Source organism: Charadrius vociferus, unplaced genomic scaffold (assembly GCF_000708025.1).
Source record: "Charadrius vociferus isolate BGI_N301 unplaced genomic scaffold, ASM70802v2 scaffold309, whole genome shotgun sequence".
In the NCBI taxonomy this organism is placed as follows: Eukaryota; Metazoa; Chordata; class Aves; order Charadriiformes; family Charadriidae; genus Charadrius; species Charadrius vociferus.
The window spans coordinates 2118627-2138678 of NW_009661370.1; the positions used below are offsets into that span (position 1 = coordinate 2118627).

The window sequence follows — 20052 nt, forward strand, 5'->3', positions numbered from 1 at the left end:
AGAAACTTGCATGTGTCCATTTGTTGAAATGAAAGTTTCCCAAGAGGACATTTGAAGATAGGAGGCTAAAATTTGGAATTTCTCTTGTGAAATTTGAGTGGTGATATCCATTCTGGTATGTGTCTTGAGAGCTGAAGGAGTTCGTATTATTGTAAAATCTAGGTTTTTCTAACTTGTGCTATTCTGTGCCCTATGCTATTACAATTTTAGTTTAAGTAAGAAAAATCCCGTGCTCCTAGTGCCAAAACCTGGAATGTGAAGCTGGAGCATCAGAAGATCAGTATTCAGTCTAAGTGGAAGTTGTAAATATGAAAATAATCCCCAGAGGCATCTCTAACCTATTTCACTAGAGTGAGGACTAGTTATTTCAGGTGATCATGTCAGTGAAAGATTAAGTATGGCAGTGCTTTGCTGACCCCAGCCTTTCCCCACTTTTTCATGTGGGTAAACAGGTGGGTATTTTGCAAATGACAGTGTTGTCTCTGCAAGCATTTTCCTAAGAGATTCCCTGTACTGGATTTTCTTCTATCTCTGGCTGATTTCAGACTTCTAAATATATCATGTAAAACAGCTTAACACATGGGAGAATCCATGCTGCTAATTCTAGCAGATTCTTAAGAGCAAGGTTTGCTCATACTGCTCTAGTTACAAAATCAGTCCAGTACTTTCAATAAGCAGCACTATTTTTTATTCCAAATATATATGATATTTTTTATTCCGCTCTTTCAAACTCTGAGAACTATCTGTTCTTACAAGGGCATGCTGTTAGAGGTCTGATAATAAAGGTTAATTAGAATGAATTAAATAAAGTCTGTCTATATTACATTTTTATTTGTAGATGAACTACTTTTCTATCTGTATCTGTTTGTTACATCAACTGAACTTGCAAATCAAAATTCTTATTAAACATTAGTTATGCTCCACTGGTTTACACGAGTTGAGGAAGGTGGTCCCTGTTCTCTCTGAATCAATATCCTTTAGCCTATTATGTAGATGCACACGAATACATGTTAAAGAATGACTTGACTAAATAAAAACATTTTTCCTGTTTTGTGAAAGAGCACTGAGCTGTCTACCAGAACTGCTTATCCTCAAGCAAAGTTTGATTTACTAGATTCCTGACAAGCAGCAGGATCTGGAACATAGAGCTTGAGTATGCCCAGGTCTTCTTCTGAACTACTTCACTGGTATGCATTGGCCTTAGGCTTCTTGACAAAATACTTTGACTTATGACTTATGACTGCAGCACGCAATTTGTGCTCTGAGGAGAAGTTTAGCTTTACCTAAACCATCGTCAATGCTTCCTTTCTTCTCTTTCCTCTTTTCTCTCTTTTCCTCTGCTTCTTCTCCTTCCTCTTCTTCCCCTTTTCCCAGAGATAAATCTGCCCTGTACTTTAAATGTGAAACATTAGAGGCATGGCAGCATTTTAGTGGAGAGCTTTTAACCAAAGAATTCAGTATATATTGAGTCTGTAGATGGGTCAGATAGATGTAATCCATTTTTCTGTCTCTAATGGTGGTAAATAGCAAATCTTTGTAAAAAGCATGTAAGAATGAGATAACTATGAAACAGTAGATTTGGTTTACCCCTTTTAGCTTCTGGCTGCATATAGCTAAAGGACTTTCTGTGCCAGAGTTGCAAGTGCACACTGTGTTTAGTAACCCTTGATGGACTTTTAATCTTTCTATTTGTAAATTACTTCTGAACCATCTAAAAAAGGATACTTCCATAGCATCCACCATTTTACACATTTTGTGAAAACATGTTGCCCTTTTTTTTTACGTGTTATGAGTGATTAGGTACACTTATGCTAGAAAAGTAGCTTTTATTAAGGTATTTCCCATAGATAGTGTTTCAGGCAACAGTTCTATAAAAATGACTGATTTTTACATTGTTAGAGCCATTCTGTATCAAGACCATCCATGCTCATATGTTATTTCAAGATTTTGGTTTTTTTCTACCTGAAGACGGAATTGTATGGATGGGCCATAACTTCCAGCACACAGTAACTTTTTTTGTGATAGCATAGGTGGCATTGCATATATGGCAAGTCCTTGCTGGACTTGTAGCCATAAGACAAGGTATTACCAAGAGACAAGAACTATAAATTCATTACCATATTTCCACTTTATTTTACACTGGAACATCACATTATGACTTGAACCTTGCTGATACCCAAGTATCCAAGTAATCCAAGTATCAAGTAATTTCCTAATACCACCTTAAAAACAATGTGTTTTGTCCTTTCAATTTAATAAGCTTCTATATGGGAACATTTCTGGTTAATACCTCTCTTAACATTGCTTTTACTTGCAATGTCACCTTACTCACAAACTTTGCTTATGTCAGGCGTTAAAGATTTTCTTCAAGGAGGACCTGGAGGAGATCTGTGAAATAATTAGCTGTAGAGGACATCAGACATCATATAACTGCCTTCTAGTGAATTTGTCTATAAGCCCTCTTTATCAGATGGAACTTTAGGCCACGTCCAATACCTCTGTTATTAAATTCACCTTGTGAGAGGTAAATTTAAAATGTTTTATCTATGCATGTCTCCTACTTGCATGTCATCCTTCTTCATTACTTCCATTTTCAACATAGAATCATAGAATTACAGAATCATAGAATCATTTAGGTTGGAAAGGACCTCTGAGATCATCAAATCCAACCGTAAACCTAACACTGCCAAGTCCACTACAAAACCATGGCCCTGAGCACCATATCTACATTACATATCTTTTAAATACGTCCAGGGATGGTGACTCAACCACTTCCCTGGGCAGCCTGTTCCAATGCTTGACAACCCTTTCTGTGAAGAAATTTTTCCTAATATGCAATCTAAACCTACCCTGGTGCAACTTGAGGCCATTTTCCTCTTGTCCTCTGACTTGTTACGTAGGAGAAGAGACCAACAACCCCCTCGCTAGAGCCTCCTTTCAGGTAGTTCTAGAGAGCAATAAGGTCTTCCCTGAGCCTCTTTTTCTCCAGACTAAACAGCCCCAGTTCCTTCAGCCACTCCTCAGAAGACTTGTACTCAAGACCCTTCACCAGCTTCGTTGCCCTTTTTTGGACACACTCCAGCACCTCAGTGTCTTTCTTGTAGTGAAAGTTCTTTCTTATTATTTCTCGTAGGCCCAAAACTACAAAACAACTAGTATTCAAGGTGGGGCCTCACCAGTGCTGAGTACAGGGGGATGATCACTTCCCTAGTCCTGCTGGCCACACTATTTCTGATACAACATGAGAAGATACTTAAAGGTGAAGTCCTGGCTTTGCTCAGTATTTATTCGAAACTCTCTAAAAGTAAGGGGAGGGAAAGAAAAACACAGAAAGTTCTTTTCATTTTCTTTCTGTTTTCATTTGTCAGACTCTGTATTTGCTTTCATTTTGAGGTTTTTTTTACTTAAAACATCTGCATTCAAAGCTTTCCAGAACATACAGCCCTTTTTGTTTAAGGCATCTGTAATTGCAAAGACTTTTATCAAATTTCTCTCTGAATTTTCTTATTCTGGGCAAGTCTCAAACAAATGGAGGGGGTGGATTATCAAGACCAGTAAGAGAACCCAACCCCAATATTAAAATGCAAAGACAACCATTATCCCGCTGCACATTGTCAGGCATCTCATTACACCACCTTAAGGAGCTGGTTCTGTGTTGTTCAGCATTAAGCATTTGTCACTAAGCTGAACAGGGAACCATTGAGAGCAGCAGAAGGTCTTAGAAACTTTCTGCTGCCCAAAACGTCCCACCTATCACTTGAGTGTTTTCCCACAGTTCATGGCAGTTAAACGTATAGGACAAATCTTTGTGTGCAGATCTGATTCCATTCAAGAAAGCACTGTGTTATACTGAAATATTAGGCTGACTGACAACAGCCTTTTAAAATGCTCTGTGTATAAACTTTCTTAAAAAAAGAGGAGTTTGGTAATCAATGAATCTTCAGCATCTTACAGCATGCATTTCATGTCGAAAATGGATATCAGTGAGACTATATTGACTGCTGTAGGTAGTGAAATAAAAATCTTTGTTATTTCTCTGATGGAAAGAATCCTGATTAAAGTGTAAATGTGTGTGTGTTGGGGAGTTGTATTTTCTCTCATGGGGAGAAATATTTAACATAAAGTAATGGGAAATTCATCCATGATGGAAGCAGTAATTCAGTTATGACATAGACAACGATCAGACTATTTGATTTAGCTTCAGTCTGGTTTCTTTACTTTGACACAGCCTTATTCAGCACAGTTTGAAATATAATACTGCACTGAAAGGCTGCAGTGAGTTTTTCACTTTTGGGTGTTTTTTTTCTGTTTAGTCAGAAATCTGATGGTGATATATATTTCAAGCTATCTATACGTTATGGAACACATTATAAATCTAAACTCCTTTCAGGACAAAAGAATAAGATTTGTCTTACAGGTAGGCTTGGTATAGACAGAGATAGGAAAACTGAAGTAAGAAAACTGTTGAATCCTGTAAGATTTAGTTTACACTGAAACAGAATAATCGTTGAATTGATCATCTACTGTAATTGTGATAACATCCTATTTGTAATGACTGGACCAAACCAGATATTTCCAGGCTTATTTGAATGGGTTCTAATTAAATAAAATAAGATTGGTTTGTATGCTACATATTACGTGGTGGTGGTCTTTTTAAATTTTGTTTCTCTGACAAATTCTACAGTTTCAAAACGGCCCAGATAATCCTGGAGAGTTGCTGTCAGGAATGAAGCCAATGTTCTTTTTTCTTCTTACTATGCCACAGGTTTATAAGTGTAGCTGCTCTACGGCTCTAAAGTCTCCTCATCTCTTTTTCACCTTACTGGTGAGGATCCCAGACCTCTTTTTTCTTCCATATCTGTAGCTCTTCCTCTTTTTCTATTTATTTCTATTTATTTCTATTTTTAAGTTGACCCTATTTAACACTTGACTAGCCTAAGTCCCACTTGCTTTTCTCATCCTCCGTAGCCTTTTCATTTCTTTTAAGTGAAACTTCTTTTTATGGAAAAAGGGAGGAAAAAAAAAAAGCAAACCTGCTCCTTTACATGCTTGAAAACTCTGTTGAAATGGCAATTGGCCTTTTAAGACTGGAAAGTATTCTGGGTATTCTAGCTGAGGCCAGGTGTTGTTTGAGAGAGATGGTAAAAGAGACAGATGTGCCTCCCTTACTTGACACATTCATTCTTATAGTGTTAATTAACCTACTAGATATATTAGATGAGTCACATTTATAAACTGCAATTTGGACATATCATTAATTACTGCTCGTGAACAATGTAAGCAGCCTTGATCTTGGTTCAGCTTCCTTTTTATCACTTAATTTTTCAAATGTATCATTGATGATGGTTGCTTTCTGTAACATCCTAAATAGCCATCATGGTTTCTGCTGTCTGTGCTCCAGTTTTCTAGTGATTTTTTTCTAAAAGGACTGTATTTCATCCCTGTTCTTCTGAGTTCCCCTGCTGCTTTTAGCACTGCTGAGCATGCCCTTAGTCTTGAAAGTCACGGAAGAGGCATGCACGTCACTTTGTTCCTTTGATATTTCTCTTTTATCATCTCTCTCTCTCTCCCCTCCCACCAGCCTTTTTCAGAACTCTGTCCCTGACCCTTTGTTCCTCTCTTCCTGCTCTCACAGATCTATTTTTTTCAAGTTTACGTCTCCATATCTGGCCTCTGTAGCTTGACAAAGTCTCCCAAATATATTTCCACGACCCAAAAGATCATGGTCTTCTGTGAGTGTTCCTCTTTCTTCATCTTCCTGACAAGTACTTTGTCAAGTACCTCCATGTTCAAGGGTTTCGTAAGTTTCCAGCAGTATTCACAACAGTATAACCATAATCAAAGGACACTTTCTAATAAATAAATAAATAAATAAAGACTAAGGTAATTTTAAATGTTCTTTTTAGTTATATTAGGATCTACCCTTAGTGATTTACTGGATCCAAAATTTAAAAGACCTATCCTGGACAGTCTAGCAGCTGTCATTTATCAATGACTTGGGAAACTGACCTCTGCATCTCTTCCTCAAATGTAGTTGTCGCTTTGAAATCTCTATTTTTTTTGGTGGCAAATGTCTGAAAGATGTGTAAATTGCATTTCACTTCATCTTTTATGCTCGTTGTTAACCTTTGGTAGTCATTATGGGGTGGGGCTTATTGGGATCCCCCGTCTCCATGATAGAGTCAGTAGAAGCTATTTATGCAGCTGGAAGGGATTTCTAAGATGCCTTTTCTTTGGGCAGTGTTCTGCTTGCTGGGCAGAAACAAAAGATCGGGTGTTGCACTGCCTCATTTCTACAGGAAGCATGACAGGACACACCTGGGTATCTCACTGAGAACTTCCACTTCTGTTGGCTTTAGGGCAGCTAGTGGCCTAGCCCTACCACTCCATCCAGCATCCTGTCAGGACTCAGGAGCAATCATCTGATACCAGGTCAGTCTATCATTAAAGAAAAAGTCCTCCCACCAAATTCTTAGTCCCCAGAAAGGTGAAAAGCCTGTACTCCACTGCCTGGAAAATGGAAACATACAGTTAAGAAAGCAAAATATAAGTCCTATCTTCAATAAGGGTGAGAAAAAGGATCCATGGAAGTACAGGACAACTAGCCTCACCTCGATTGTTAGTGAAGGTGATGGAGCGACTAATTCTGGAAACCATTTCCAAACACACGTAGAAGGTGATGGGGAGTAGTCAGTATGGATTTACAAAGGGACAGTCATAGCAATCATGCTTAACCAACCTGACAGGATTCTATGATGAGATGACTAGCTTGGTGGGTAAGGGGAGAGCAGTGAATAATGTTTACCTCAACTTTAGTAAGGTTTTTGACATTGTCTTCCATAACATACTGGTAGACATGCTGACAAAGTAAGGGTTAAATAAGTGGGTGGTAAGGTGGAAAGAATACTGGCTGAACCCCTAAGTGATACAAAACCCAGTTGGAGGCAAGTCACTAGAGGTGCATGCCAGGAGTTGATACTGGAGCTAATACTATTTAACATCTTCATTAATGACCTGGACAATAGTAAAGAGTGCACTCAGCAAATTTGCAAATACAAAACTGGGAAGAGTGGCTGATACACTAGAGGGTTGCACTGCTGCCATTCAGAGGGACCTCAACAGGCTGGAGAAATGGGTTGACAGGAACCTCACGAGGTTCAACAAGGGAAGTGCAAAGTCCTGCACCTGGGGAGGAAAGATCCCATGCACCAGTATACACTGGTGACAGACCAGCTGAGAAGCAGCTCTGCACAGAAGACCTTTTGTCCTTTGAACATGAGCCAACAGCATCCTGGGCTGGTTTAGGAAAAAGATTGCTAGCAGGTCAAGTGTGGTGATCCCTCCTCTCTATTCAGGACTTGAGAGCACACCTGGAGTACAGTGTCCAGGTCTGGGCTTCCCAGTACAAGAGAGATACAGAGCTACTTGAGCGAGTCCAGTGAGGGGCTATGAAGATGATTAAGGGGCTGAAGTACCTTTCATATGAGGAAAGGCTGGAAGAGCTGAGGCTGTGTAGTCTGGAGAAGACTCTTAAAAATGTGTGCAATACCTGAGGTGGGGAAATGTAGAAAAGAGAGACAGACTCTTCTCCATAATGCCCGCTGACAGGTCAGGAGGCAACAGGCACAAATTGAAACACATGAAATTCCATTTGAACACAAGACACTTTTTTACCATGAGTGTAATCAAACACTAGAACAGGTTGCCCAAAGAGTTTGTGGAGTCTCCATCCCTAGAGATATTCGAAACCCAACTGGATACAGTCCTGGGCAGCCTGGTGTAGCTGACCCTGCTTGGATAGGGGGGTTGGACTAAATGATTCCAAGAGGTCCTTTTCAACCTCATGACTTTGTGATTCTGTAACACTGTCTTTATACATATTATAGGTGGAAACCTGCTACAAGAATATTAACTGATGATAGTAGAAAGAGTACATCCTTGATTTTTTGGGGAAACACTCCATTATAATGTTCCAGTGACAGCAGTTTCAGATCCCTGTTATTTAATACTAAACAATTGGTGGATTCAGATGTAACTTAAAACAGTGAGAACCAGTTGTGAAAATGCTATAACAAGGCAAACAGTCCATATGTATGAATTACTAGTATTACCACGTTTTGATTCACGCTGGATATTGTGAAGATTATGTTATTATGACTTTGCAGAAGGACCATATACCTGTAATTTAGGATACTAAATCCTGTATCCTGTTTGGATACAGGATGGAAAGACAAGATCATATTACAAGAAAACAGAAAGAGGAATGTAATGGACTATAATGGACAGATATGTCTTGACTGATGATGTATGATAGATAATAATTGTGTGCATGATAAGGGGGGAGCTGTGAAGTGAAAGATGAAGAGTAATGTTATGTAAGAATATTTTTTCCGAAGGTGTACATCTGAATCTCTCAAAGAAGAAAAATGGGAGTTCTGTTGTATAACATGAAAAATGTTGAACTAGAGAAAATTGCAAAGTTATGTCTTGCATCCAAAGGGGTGTTGCTTTTAGAACTCATGAAAGTGAGTATATATAATGTCCATAATATGGGACAGGAGCTTAAAAAATATCTGTACAGCTGACTGGTGCTGAACTCCTTTCCTGAGGGAATGGCTAACCTACTCATGGGTACAGAGCTTGAGGCTTGGAGACCATTTCAGCCAAAGTATTGTCACACCCTGGAACAGAAATGAGCTACTTACCTGAATATCCTGTGTGGGGATCTCCATCATGATTAGTACAAATGGAACATTGCCAGGCTTAGGGAGATGGCTGAAAAAGAATTTTAAAAAATGGACCTTATATTTGATTTTTTTCAGGCAAATGGGAATCTACATATCTCTATAGAAAAGCTCTTCTACTGTGTAGGCTAAACCACTATGCTAAGTTGAATCTCTCCATTTAAAAGTACAGAGAAGTCTGGTTTGTCTGCCTTTTACTATTTTTTCTCCTAGCTGACATCTAGGCAAGGAAGCACAAGTATGTAAAAGTAGAAAAACAAAATTGAAGATTACTATTTGCAAACGATTGTTACAAGGCAAAGCTGTACTAACAGCTTTATCAATTAGATGGGGTTTATTCCCAGAAGCCCTGTGTATGCTGGCTTCTTTCCAAACATTGAAGAAAGATTGTGCCCGAGTAGCAGATCTCAGCAATCTAAAGTCATGTTGACAACTAATGCTTGAGGCAAATAACAATATGAAACTTACTCAAAGAATATTAAATGATAAAAACATCAGATAAATATTTGACTTTATACATACAAACATATATTCTAGAAGTTGTTTTCTTATAAATTGCTTGTTCTGTTCTATTTTGTTTTGCATAGATTTTTGGCTATTTCATAGGAGAAGGTGGTGCCATGTCTTCCCAGCTGAAAGAAGAAAACATGGTTTTCCTTGTATCTGAAAAACAGCAGATTAGTCATGCAGGTGACTTCATCTTGTATCCAAAACTAATTATTTTTTAATGCCACGTGTTGCACAGTTTATTGAAAGTACAGTAATAAGATCTTATGTCTGTCTTTGCTTATTATTCATGCTTCTTCTTATTATGTGTTCCAGAATGTTTTTTTACTAAACTCATTGTCTCAACACTCCACTGCTGCCTTGCCCAGTTCTATGTTTTCCTAAATTATTTTGAAATTATGAATTTGCCTGACTCAGACTATTTATTTATGCAGTTATTCTTTGCCTTTCATTTTTTTTCAATATGTAGAAAGAACTAGCACATCCATAATGCATTAATGCTATTTAAAAATGAAACATGATTATTTAAATCAAGTATAGGATAATCTATGATACAATGCATTACTGCTTTGGGGTTGGTACCAATATGCATTTCAGGAAGAGAAAGTGTTCTAGATATTATGATTCTATTTGTTTAGATTTTCTGTGTCTGTAAGATGAAGAGTAATATTTTGTCATTGACAGTTGTCAAGAGACAAGATGTGATTAAGTGTATAGCAAAGGTGCCCCATCTGGATTTCATAGTAACATCTTCTGAGAAAGGAGTGCTAACTATTTTTAACAACCAGGTAATTCTGACTCAAACAAACTTTTTTATCATTCCATTAGGCGTTATATATGGGAACTGAGTGAACTGTGATCTAGCATGCAAACTTGCCCATAAAAAAAAGCTAGATATCTTTTTTTATTAAAGTTCAGATTTTCTTTATTTTTTAAGCACAGTAGGAAATATGCATTGTTATTTTCAATTATAACCTACTGAATAGTCCAAAGAAGTTGCTAGAAAGTAGAAATGGCTAATAAAAGGCATTCTTAACAGAAGTTAGTTTAATAGAAAATAATCTGCATTTCTTTTTAGAAAAAGTTTCCCTTAATACAAAATATGTTATTGGAATTAAGTTTTGCATATACAGTGGAAACCAAGGAATTAACTATTTCTGCAGCTGCTGAGAGTATCTAGAATGGACAGAAACATTTATCAGTTGTTTGCAACAGAGAGTTATTCAATACAGCAACATCTAGAAGCTTGGAAGTTTTGGATTTTCTGACAGTCTGCATGACACTGCTTCACAGTTACACCTCTCATCAGCAAACTGTAAGGAGATCTGTACCATTTTAAGTAGAAGTTCAGGCTGAAGATGCTATTAAAGTAGAATTGGTAAATAAGTCTCCCAGATAGTATTACTATCTAGAGGTATTCACTTCTAGATACTATGGGGTACATTGCACATCTATGCTCATTGGCACTTCACATTTGTACAATTTTAATGCAACCAGTTTATTAAAAATTGTTTCAGACAATGCAGTAAAGCTTTAAAGCAGCACTAATTGTTTCTAGGGGTTTCAGCTAACCAGTGCATAATGCTTATCACAGGAGTGTGTAAAGCGAGAAAGGACTCCTGTGGATGATTAAACAACAAAGTAATACTCCAATTTTGGTAAATACTGAAATAATTTATTTGAAAGCCTAGTCCTCTGTCCTCCGGAGCATTATCCCTCTTATGTACCTACGAAAAACAATTTCACAAAGTATAATGTTAAAAATAGCTCTCTTCCCCACCCCCCACCTCCCCATGCTGTTTTCAAGTTGAATTGCTGCTTCCTCATAGACTCAACTGATGTCACTCTGACATCAGTGACTGCAGTGTAAATGATTTTACACACAGCTGCTTAATGCAGTGAATTAGAGACCTCAAATCCCACTTACAAAACTATCTTCTGAAAATGACTAAGGCATTATGAGAGCAGTCCTTTACTCATGGTATGATCTCTGATCTCAGTTGATCTGAGCAAACGACTTTTGACTTCATTAGACTTGCTCTGACACATCGTGATGCAAGCAAGAGAAAATTCTAGTTCTTTAGCATTATAGTCATTTGAGTCCTGTTGCTAGACTATGACTTCACATCACAAAGGCAAATACAGAGTTTGCACTTTTTGCATCATTCTTCTTCTCTTAAAGACTAAGGATTTCAAAAGACCTGGCCTTAAAATCTCAGCTAGTGAGTCGTTTCGTCTACTTTGGCTTTGCAGCATATTGGTAAGGGAATATGGAAATTCTTGCCCTGAAGATGCTGATTGGTGGGATTTGTCCTCTGGATGGAGGGGCCAAATATGAGTTCATGAGCAATGCATTGACAAATAGACAGAGAGGTTTATTTTTGTATAATTGTTGCATTTTTAAAGTACAGATTATTAAACGTATGGTGTTCTTGGATGCACATAAATCCCACAGAAGTCGGTGTGTTCCATGTACATGAATGAATAATATTTGGTGTGATATAATTAATGAATCTAATATAATACAGACTTTAACTGCACAACTTCTGGGGCAGTTGACTAATAAGAAACATACATGTGAAGGAAGAGACAGGACCACATTCTGTTCATTCACCCTGGTGTAAATTGATGCCCAGTACAACCAAGCTTTCCACAAGATTAGGCTAGTATTATTCTCTTTGCTCTTTGGAAAGCAAATATAACTTGACAATTTCCTTAATGGTTGTGTTATATCCTTGGAGTCAGTTGACAATCTAGACAAGTAGCTTTTATTTGATACTGAATAGAAACTGAGAATAGTTAAAAGCTTTTAAAAGACTCTAATTTACAAATAAGAATAGGAACAATAAAGAGCTTTCAAACTGTCTCACTGCTTGTCAATTTATTAAACGTCAGTTAAATCAGAATTAATCAGACTTTTTATCAGCGAATAATTAGTGTCAGTAATGACATTAGTGTCAGATGGCATTAAGAATGCTTAATTTAGGCTGTATATATCAGGATAGGTTTCAAGATCATATCCTATTTCACCAGTGACAGGCTTCCATCATCCACTACATATATTGCTAGTGATTCTAATTATTGTCTAAAAGAGGACTTCGAGACTTTTGTTAACCCTGGTTAACAAAAAGAAAGATAAGAAATCCCAAGTTCTATTACATATCTGCAGCTATCAGAAATTGAAGTGAAGGCAAAGAAATAGTAATTTGTTGACCAGCAGGTTCTCTATTTGAGGGCTAAGCATTGCTTTCTGCAACAAATATGGGCCTAATATCCTTCAACACCTGTACGCAGCTCTGCGTTATCAGCCATTTCCTGCTTACTCTAGAGCATGAGACACTTAAGCTTCTCAGGCTCTCCAGCATGGATGCTGCCTTCATCAATGCAGAAGACCTGTAGGAGTAGGTAGCCTTAAGGAATATTCTCTGTGCATGCTCTAGTTAATGTTACTGTAGATAAAGCCAAATCTGATATGACTACATGGATATTAAACTCTTGATTAACAATAATTTTAAACTCTGTTCAAAGTCTGTCCATGATGACACTGAGCATCACAGTTCTATGGGAAGAAAGGCTTTGATTCTAGCTTCTGGGTTTATGAAATATGGAATTGCTGGGATGGGAATGAGGCACCACTGATTAATTACTGATGATGAGCAGGGGCAAAACGGGGTGAAAAAACATCTGTGGGTGATTCAGAAGGGAAAAAGTTGAAATTGCTTTTGAAAATTTAACACTAGTTTAGTGAAAGGACAAAGAAGGTGACCCTGTCTCTACTGGATGATAGCACCAGGCATGCCTACCACCATGTGATTTTATACACTTCAGGTTTTGAGGCACATGCTATGCTGTCCACCGGGGTTAACTTTGCTGAAAGATACTGTACCAATATGGGTATTCCTATTTTCGGCCTAACATGCCATCTCTACCTGGTATTTTACTGGCACTAATTAACATGTCATCTGGGCCAGCATTAGCTTGGGTATCTGTATGCCACATCCTACCTCTTGATGAAGAGCTTGAAGATGTTCTTCTAGGTTGAAGATGTTCTAGCTGTGAAGGACCATTAGAAGCACAATTCCATCAGAAGAACAGCTGATCTGTACTCTACTGTAAAAAATGGGTATTTTTTTTACTTATTTTGCTCACTCCAAAATCTCAGTTTAAAAAAAGCAAACCAACAAACAAACCATGAAACAACTGTGAGAGAAAGAGAGGGTTTAAGTTCCTTACTATATATAGGGGAACAGAAAATAGGTAGGTTAGAGATCTTTCTCAGATCTCAACTGTGAACTCTCTGTTGGCTATCGTTGTTCTGCCCATGATACAGGAGAGCTGACTGTGTTCAGACTTTTAATTTAATTGCTAACTTGTTGTTGTGACAACATATTTTTGTTTTTTTCAGATGAGAGTTCTGGCAACCACTGTTGTTGAAGTAAGTTCATTTTCCTCATTCTGTTATATCATTTGAATTAAAAATCAGCAGGTACTAAAGGGAAATAATTAGAAACTGAGCATTATTCTAATGCTACTTCCAACCTTGAGACTTCTGCATAATTTGGCATAGGGTGCCATAGGTCAAACAGATTCAATTTATTCCTTTCAATTATAGAAATTCGGTTATGGATCACTTGATTTCTTTCCTCTGATAGACAGAAACCTTAGGTAAATGTTGCTTTTTCTACCAAATTATTCTTTCCCCATAACCTTTACAGAATTTTTTCTCCTAAGATCAAACACTTCAATTGTCACTGTAAAATTTAAATTAGAAAAATTATAAGTTCGCTAGTGAAAAACAGTTCTACATCTTGCCAGTTGGATTGATTTGCTACACAGTATATACTTTAAAAGCTCATTTTTACCCTGGGAGTATCACTGCAGATTCTATGTAATGAACTTTCTTCAGATGGCCTGCGACAAGAGAACTGTCATCAGTCTTAACAAAGTGACATGACCCTTTGCTCTAAAAGTCCATGTAGGTATCTTGTGCCAGGTGGGCAGTGCATTTTGTTGATTATCTCTCACATACTGTGGATGTTCCAAAATGCAATATAAATACTCCAGAACACAGACTGTACCACTCCAACTCAGAAAACAGCTCTTGGCCTGGATTGCATTTAATTTGTTGCAAGGACTAATCGAGCCTGTAGAATCAATCAGAGAAGTAAACTGTGAGAAACATTCTTGGGATGTATAACTTACGGAAACTTTGACTAGAAGCAACTTAGAGCTTCTCCTACAGCTGTGTTACAGGATTGAATTTTAGTAGTTTGTACCTGCTTTGATGGTAGGAACAACTTCCCCAATCCAAATATGTAAAGGGACACCAAGTGGAAGAAGCTGGAGCATCAGCCTGATGCTGCAGTGGGCAGTATGTGGCGGCAGGGTCCTCTTTCTCTCTGAGCTCTAAGCCCTAATCTTAGCATGATTCCTCAGTGGATGTGGAGGTCTTTTTGCTGTGGCAGTACGACAATGCTTGGCAGCCATGGCAAAATTAGGCACCGTTGAAGGACACAACTGCCATAAAAAATGTGAAAGGAGCATATGTTTAACATAAAGGTATCTCTCAGTATTACAGTGTAATATCATAATTGTTAGGATTGTGATTCCAAACAGATACAATACCAAAACTTGCAGGTTTAGTATGCACAAATAACACTGTTTAGTATCAGTGAGCACCCACTTCTCTTCAGCTCTGCAACAGATCTGTGTGGCCTAGATCTTCTGCCCTCTGTTGTCACGTGCCACTCTCCCATCCTTTCCCAGCTGCGATGTTTCCACTTATTTCAGCCTTCCCTAGGAAAAGGAAGAAGTAGGTTAGAAACAGTTTAGATTCCTCCCTCTTGGGATGAAGGATCATTGCTGATGAGGATCAGTTGGGATCATTACTGCTGAACATGTCAGTATCTACCACAGGGTGTAAAAGACTTTCAGGGGAAAACCTTTGTCTTCCCAGGGACACTGGGGAGCTGACGGTTCATGAAAAGAAAAGAGAAACCCATGTGTACAACCATATGAAATACTTCTGGCTCTGTGTCTGAAAGATTTAATGGTATTTGGTCATGTCATGTTACTTTGGGTTTGTTGTTATATTCACCTTTTTTTGGTATCAGAATTGTGAAATTTTCAGGTTTTTCTGCTGCCTGCTGTGCCTTGTCTTAGGGAATATGCAGTTCTATTTAACATTCTTATTTAAGTGTTTCCACTGAACAACCCCATCCTTAGCGCATTTACTTTCTTCTTATCCTTTTTCTAACTCCTGCACTGAAAATAGAATTAAAACAGCTATTACTGGACTTGAAGTTGAACTTTTTGATGGTTGTTAAAAGGTTTTAAAGTTTGCAGAACATAATATTTTAACCTATTTTGTTCTTAAAATGGAAATTCTTTATCCCTATCCCAAATCACAATGAAATAAAATTCTGGATTGTTTTGAGAGAATAAATTCCACTTTCCAGGCAGTTGAAATGTATGACTCTATTAAAATTATTAACTTTGGGATACTTTAAGAGATATATGTCTAGAATTGGGTTGGGGGTTTTTATTTTAAAGAATGCTTGCTAAAACTGAAGCTTTGGATTTTAATAGCTTTTATCTAAACATGTATTAAGGATCAAAGGCCAATATGTTATGTGAGTGTAAATCATCGTCCACCATTTACTAATTAAAGATGTGGTGAGCTATACTAGCTGAAGACCTCAGCAACAAATTGTTATAATGTACAACTATGAATAATATCTCATGATTAATTTCTGAGTAGCTAAAAAGTTGCCTTTGCCTTGCAGGGCTTACATTTCTCTTTTTCAGATCTGCAGAAATAGCAGTCCATTCTTTTCTCACTCCAATTATTATGCCATTTTCATCTGTTCTAACATTATCATCAGTCCTAGGACTAGCTAATCAATCAAGCTATATATTTGTAGGCATCGTTGTGCAAATGAAGTAAGGTACTGAATTTAGAGATAAGTCATCAGACTCCAAACATACCATCCATTGACAAACAATGTGTGTAGAGGGTGGCTAACAAATTGCAGAGTAATCCCTAGGTTCCTCTGCCCTCTACCATTCAGTGTTCTCTTTCTTAAGGTGTTTCAGACCAGAGACTTACTCAACTTACTCAACCACAGCAACAGAGGTCTTGGCCCAGAGGATATTAAGCCAGAAACGCTGTGAAACACAGTGGTTCTAGGAATAAAATCCAGCGGATTGGAGCCATCAGAGCTTTCCCAGCATCAGGATGGTATAAACAGAACATGAACTATGAATACAGATCATTCAGGGGATGTTATGGAGAACAGCTCACTTTAAGAAACCCTGATTTCATTTCTTGATGGGATTATGTGACTGAGTGAAAATTGTAGAGGCATAAATAAAATACACGTAAAACTCTGCTTAGTACCATACGACTTTCTGTTTTAAAATATGATCACTGAAAAAAACACTAGAGTGCATGGTAAATGGATTAAGAATTGTAGTGCAGAGTATATGGAATTTATGTGGAGATGGTTTAAAATACATACTTAAATAACTAAAAAGGTTATAAATTTACAGAGAAAATCCTTCTTTAGCTACCCTTTTTATTTTCATCAGGATACTGCTTGGATCACTGGATGTGATTTCTTACCTCAGCTGAAATGTGTCGTGGCTGTAACTGAAAGGACAGTCATCGTCTGGGACTATAAATCAAAAGGGAGTCAGGTATTATATTGGATTGGGCAAATGGTAAAGAGGAAGCCTGAAAAAGATTATTCTTTGTTTTCAATATACATTCACATTCCTTTTGTCTAACAGGATGAAGGCATTAATTTTTTTCTTTGTAGGAACTCAGTGAAACAGTGGAATTTATACTAAAGAAGGAATACCCTTTCCACACAATGGGATTATTAAAGTGTCTTAAAAACTTGGAAGAAAGAGGAAAATTTTGTACTAGGTTGCAAACAAACCCCCAAAGAATTTATTTTCTATGTATATCTAATGCATATATGTGCACATGTATACCTAATCTGTGTGCATCTGCATATGTGTATCTCAGAATCTGTTAAGAATCCAGGGACAGGTTTTCCAAGAAATTTAACATAGACTCCTTTGAGGTAACTTCCTTATTTAAAGAAAATATTCCTTCATATCCTGCATTTTGTTCAAGACTTTCCAAGAACAAAAGCATTGTTATGTTGATAGAGTATGTCCAAACTCGTAAAGCTTTCTTGAATGCTTTATTACAAAATACATTTTTTGCAAGGATTTCTGACCCATACCTTAGCTTTTCCTCCTGTTTCTGGAACTTTTCTCAGCAATTCTGAGTTGGCTGAGAAGGTGAGAGGAAGCAAAGTAAATATTTTTTGGATAAAATCAAGTGTTAGGGTTTTTTTGTTCTCAATATTAAATGGCTGCTCCCCAAGCACAGACAGGTTAATGGAAGTCTTACTGTCAATCCAATTGGACTCCTGAGAAGGAAGGCTCAAAAATCTTTTCACCAGTCATTATTCTTGAGGTTTCCTCCAGTGAGAGGAAACTCATTACATCAGTGAGAGCTGAAAATATCCTGTGGCTGAATAGGAGCAGTTCTTTCTCGAGACCACAGAAATAATATATAGATAGTTCTATGTCTTTGTTACGTCTCTTTAATGTTCCTGTGCTACATGGACAACATTGAAGCAGTTAATTCCTATGACACGTGAACAGTTGCCAATTTAGGTTGGCAAGGATGCTTTAATCAAATAACAGATGGAGTCAGGCCGTAGAACCAATAAACAGTATAATGCAGATGACCCAAAATCCCATTCCCAGGCCTTCCAGTCTAGCAAAATACCACAGTAGCTTGCAGCTGCATTCATTCCCACCATCTCAATTCCTGAAAATTCAAACACCTGCCCATCTAAGTACACTCAGTACTCCCAGGCTGTATTAATAATTAGGACTCTGATATAATTTCTCTCTGTGTGTTACTGCTGCATTTTGTGGTTTGAATAATTCTTTAATTTAGCTATTCCCCGTTTTCTTCTAGACAGCATCTTATTTTTGAACAGGAAACCATATATAGTCTTAGTAAATATACCATCCCACTTAGCATGGTGGGATTCTCCCTAAAATTTGTAATAAATATTTCCTCACTGAAATGGAAAAGGCTACCTATGAAATAAAGCCCCAATTAAATCCTTAAAGTTTGCATTTAACTTCACTTGGTAATCATCTTCCATGAGTTTCTACTACCAGGAAACAGCTATCAAAGGGGAGGCTTGAAAAAACAAAGGCAAGAATTGAATGCTGATGTACGTAGATACGTGTGATACGTTCAGTCAACTTAAGGGCTCTGCGCAATATCTAATAAACTATCATCTACCATATTTCACAGAATAATTGCTTTATCATCAAACCAATGGAAAATGGTCTGCTCTGTGTTTGCACGGTGACTATGCCAGATCACCTGGCTAAGGATAATATCCTAATGGGAGATGATAAGGGTTATGTTCACCTACTTACTGTGACGAGTGATCACTTTGGATTGAAACAATGTAAAGGCAAAAAAGACTCACAACTTCAGGTCTTGGACTCCAAAACTTTCACCGTGTAAGTTGCTTATATTATCAGTCTGGCAATTATTTTTTTTTAATTTGGGTTTTCTCTGGCCTAAATGGAGGATTAGCTTTTGTGTATAAATTAACCCCACCTAACAAAGAAAATAGTTTTTCAAACTGCAGTAAGTATGATTTGCTTGTTGTTGTGTGAAGGAAATGCCATCATTTTCAGTAGGAGATCTTACAGGAGATCTTAAAACAGAGAACCTGGAGAGTAAAATTCCAGGGAAAAATTCACCATTGCTGTTATCCAGTTTGACATAGGCACAGCTTTATTGTGCCCAATGAGATGGAAGCATAATTGCTACGCAGAAGTGCATGATTTGACTCTAATTTTAGCTCTGCTTGCTTTTGAGCTGGAAGAGTGGTTCTGTGTCTGGCCTGGATATTTAAATGTTAGCATTGGTTGCGTATAATCTCACTGACAAAATCTCTGTCCACCCACAGGCATATTATAGTAGATGCTAGTATATCCTAATATCTCAATTTCTATCCCTAGTGTTAAACGCAAGCTACATGATGACTGGACTGTAAAAGTTAAGTATATTTCTGACCTAAATTGTTTTGGATTTTTGACATTGTCTTCCATAACATACTGGTAGACATGCTGACAAAGTAAGGGTTAAATAAGTGGGTGGTAAGGTGGAAAGAATACTGGCTGAACCCCTAAGTGATACAAAACCCAGTTGGAGGCAAGTCACTAGAGGTGCATGCCAGGAGTTGATACTGGAGCTAATACTATTTAACATCTTCATTAATGACCTGGACAATAGTAAAGAGTGCACTCAGCAAATTTGCAAATACAAAACTGGGAAGAGTGGCTGATACACTAGAGGGTTGCACTGCTGCCATTCAGAGGGACCTCAACAGGCTGGAGAAATGGGTTGACAGGAACCTCACGAGGTTCAACAAGGGAAGTGCAAAGTCCTGCACCTGGGGAGGAAAGATCCCATGCACCAGTATACACTGGTGACAGACCAGCTGAGAAGCAGCTCTGCACAGAAGACCTTTTGTCCTTTGAACATGAGCCAACAGCATCCTGGGCTGGTTTAGGAAAAAGATTGCTAGCAGGTCAAGTGTGGTGATCCCTCCTCTCTATTCAGGACTTGAGAGCACACCTGGAGTACAGTGTCCAGGAGGGTTGCACTGCTGCCATTCAGAGGGACCTCAACAGGCTGGAGAAATGGGTTGACAGGAACCTCACGAGGTTCAACAAGGGAAGTGCA

General features: G+C 37.8%; 1 protein-coding gene across 1 annotated transcript in view; it reads left to right on the forward strand.

The window, feature by feature from the left end:
- WDR64 (WD repeat domain 64) overlaps positions 1–20052 on the forward strand; it is an 89046-nt gene that overhangs the window by 1363 nt on the left and 67631 nt on the right. The window contains 5 exon segments of the mRNA XM_009893656.1: positions 9332–9434; positions 9936–10039; positions 13657–13686; positions 16842–16949; positions 18604–18818. Coding sequence (XP_009891958.1) covers positions 9332–9434; positions 9936–10039; positions 13657–13686; positions 16842–16949; positions 18604–18818 — 560 coding nt within the window.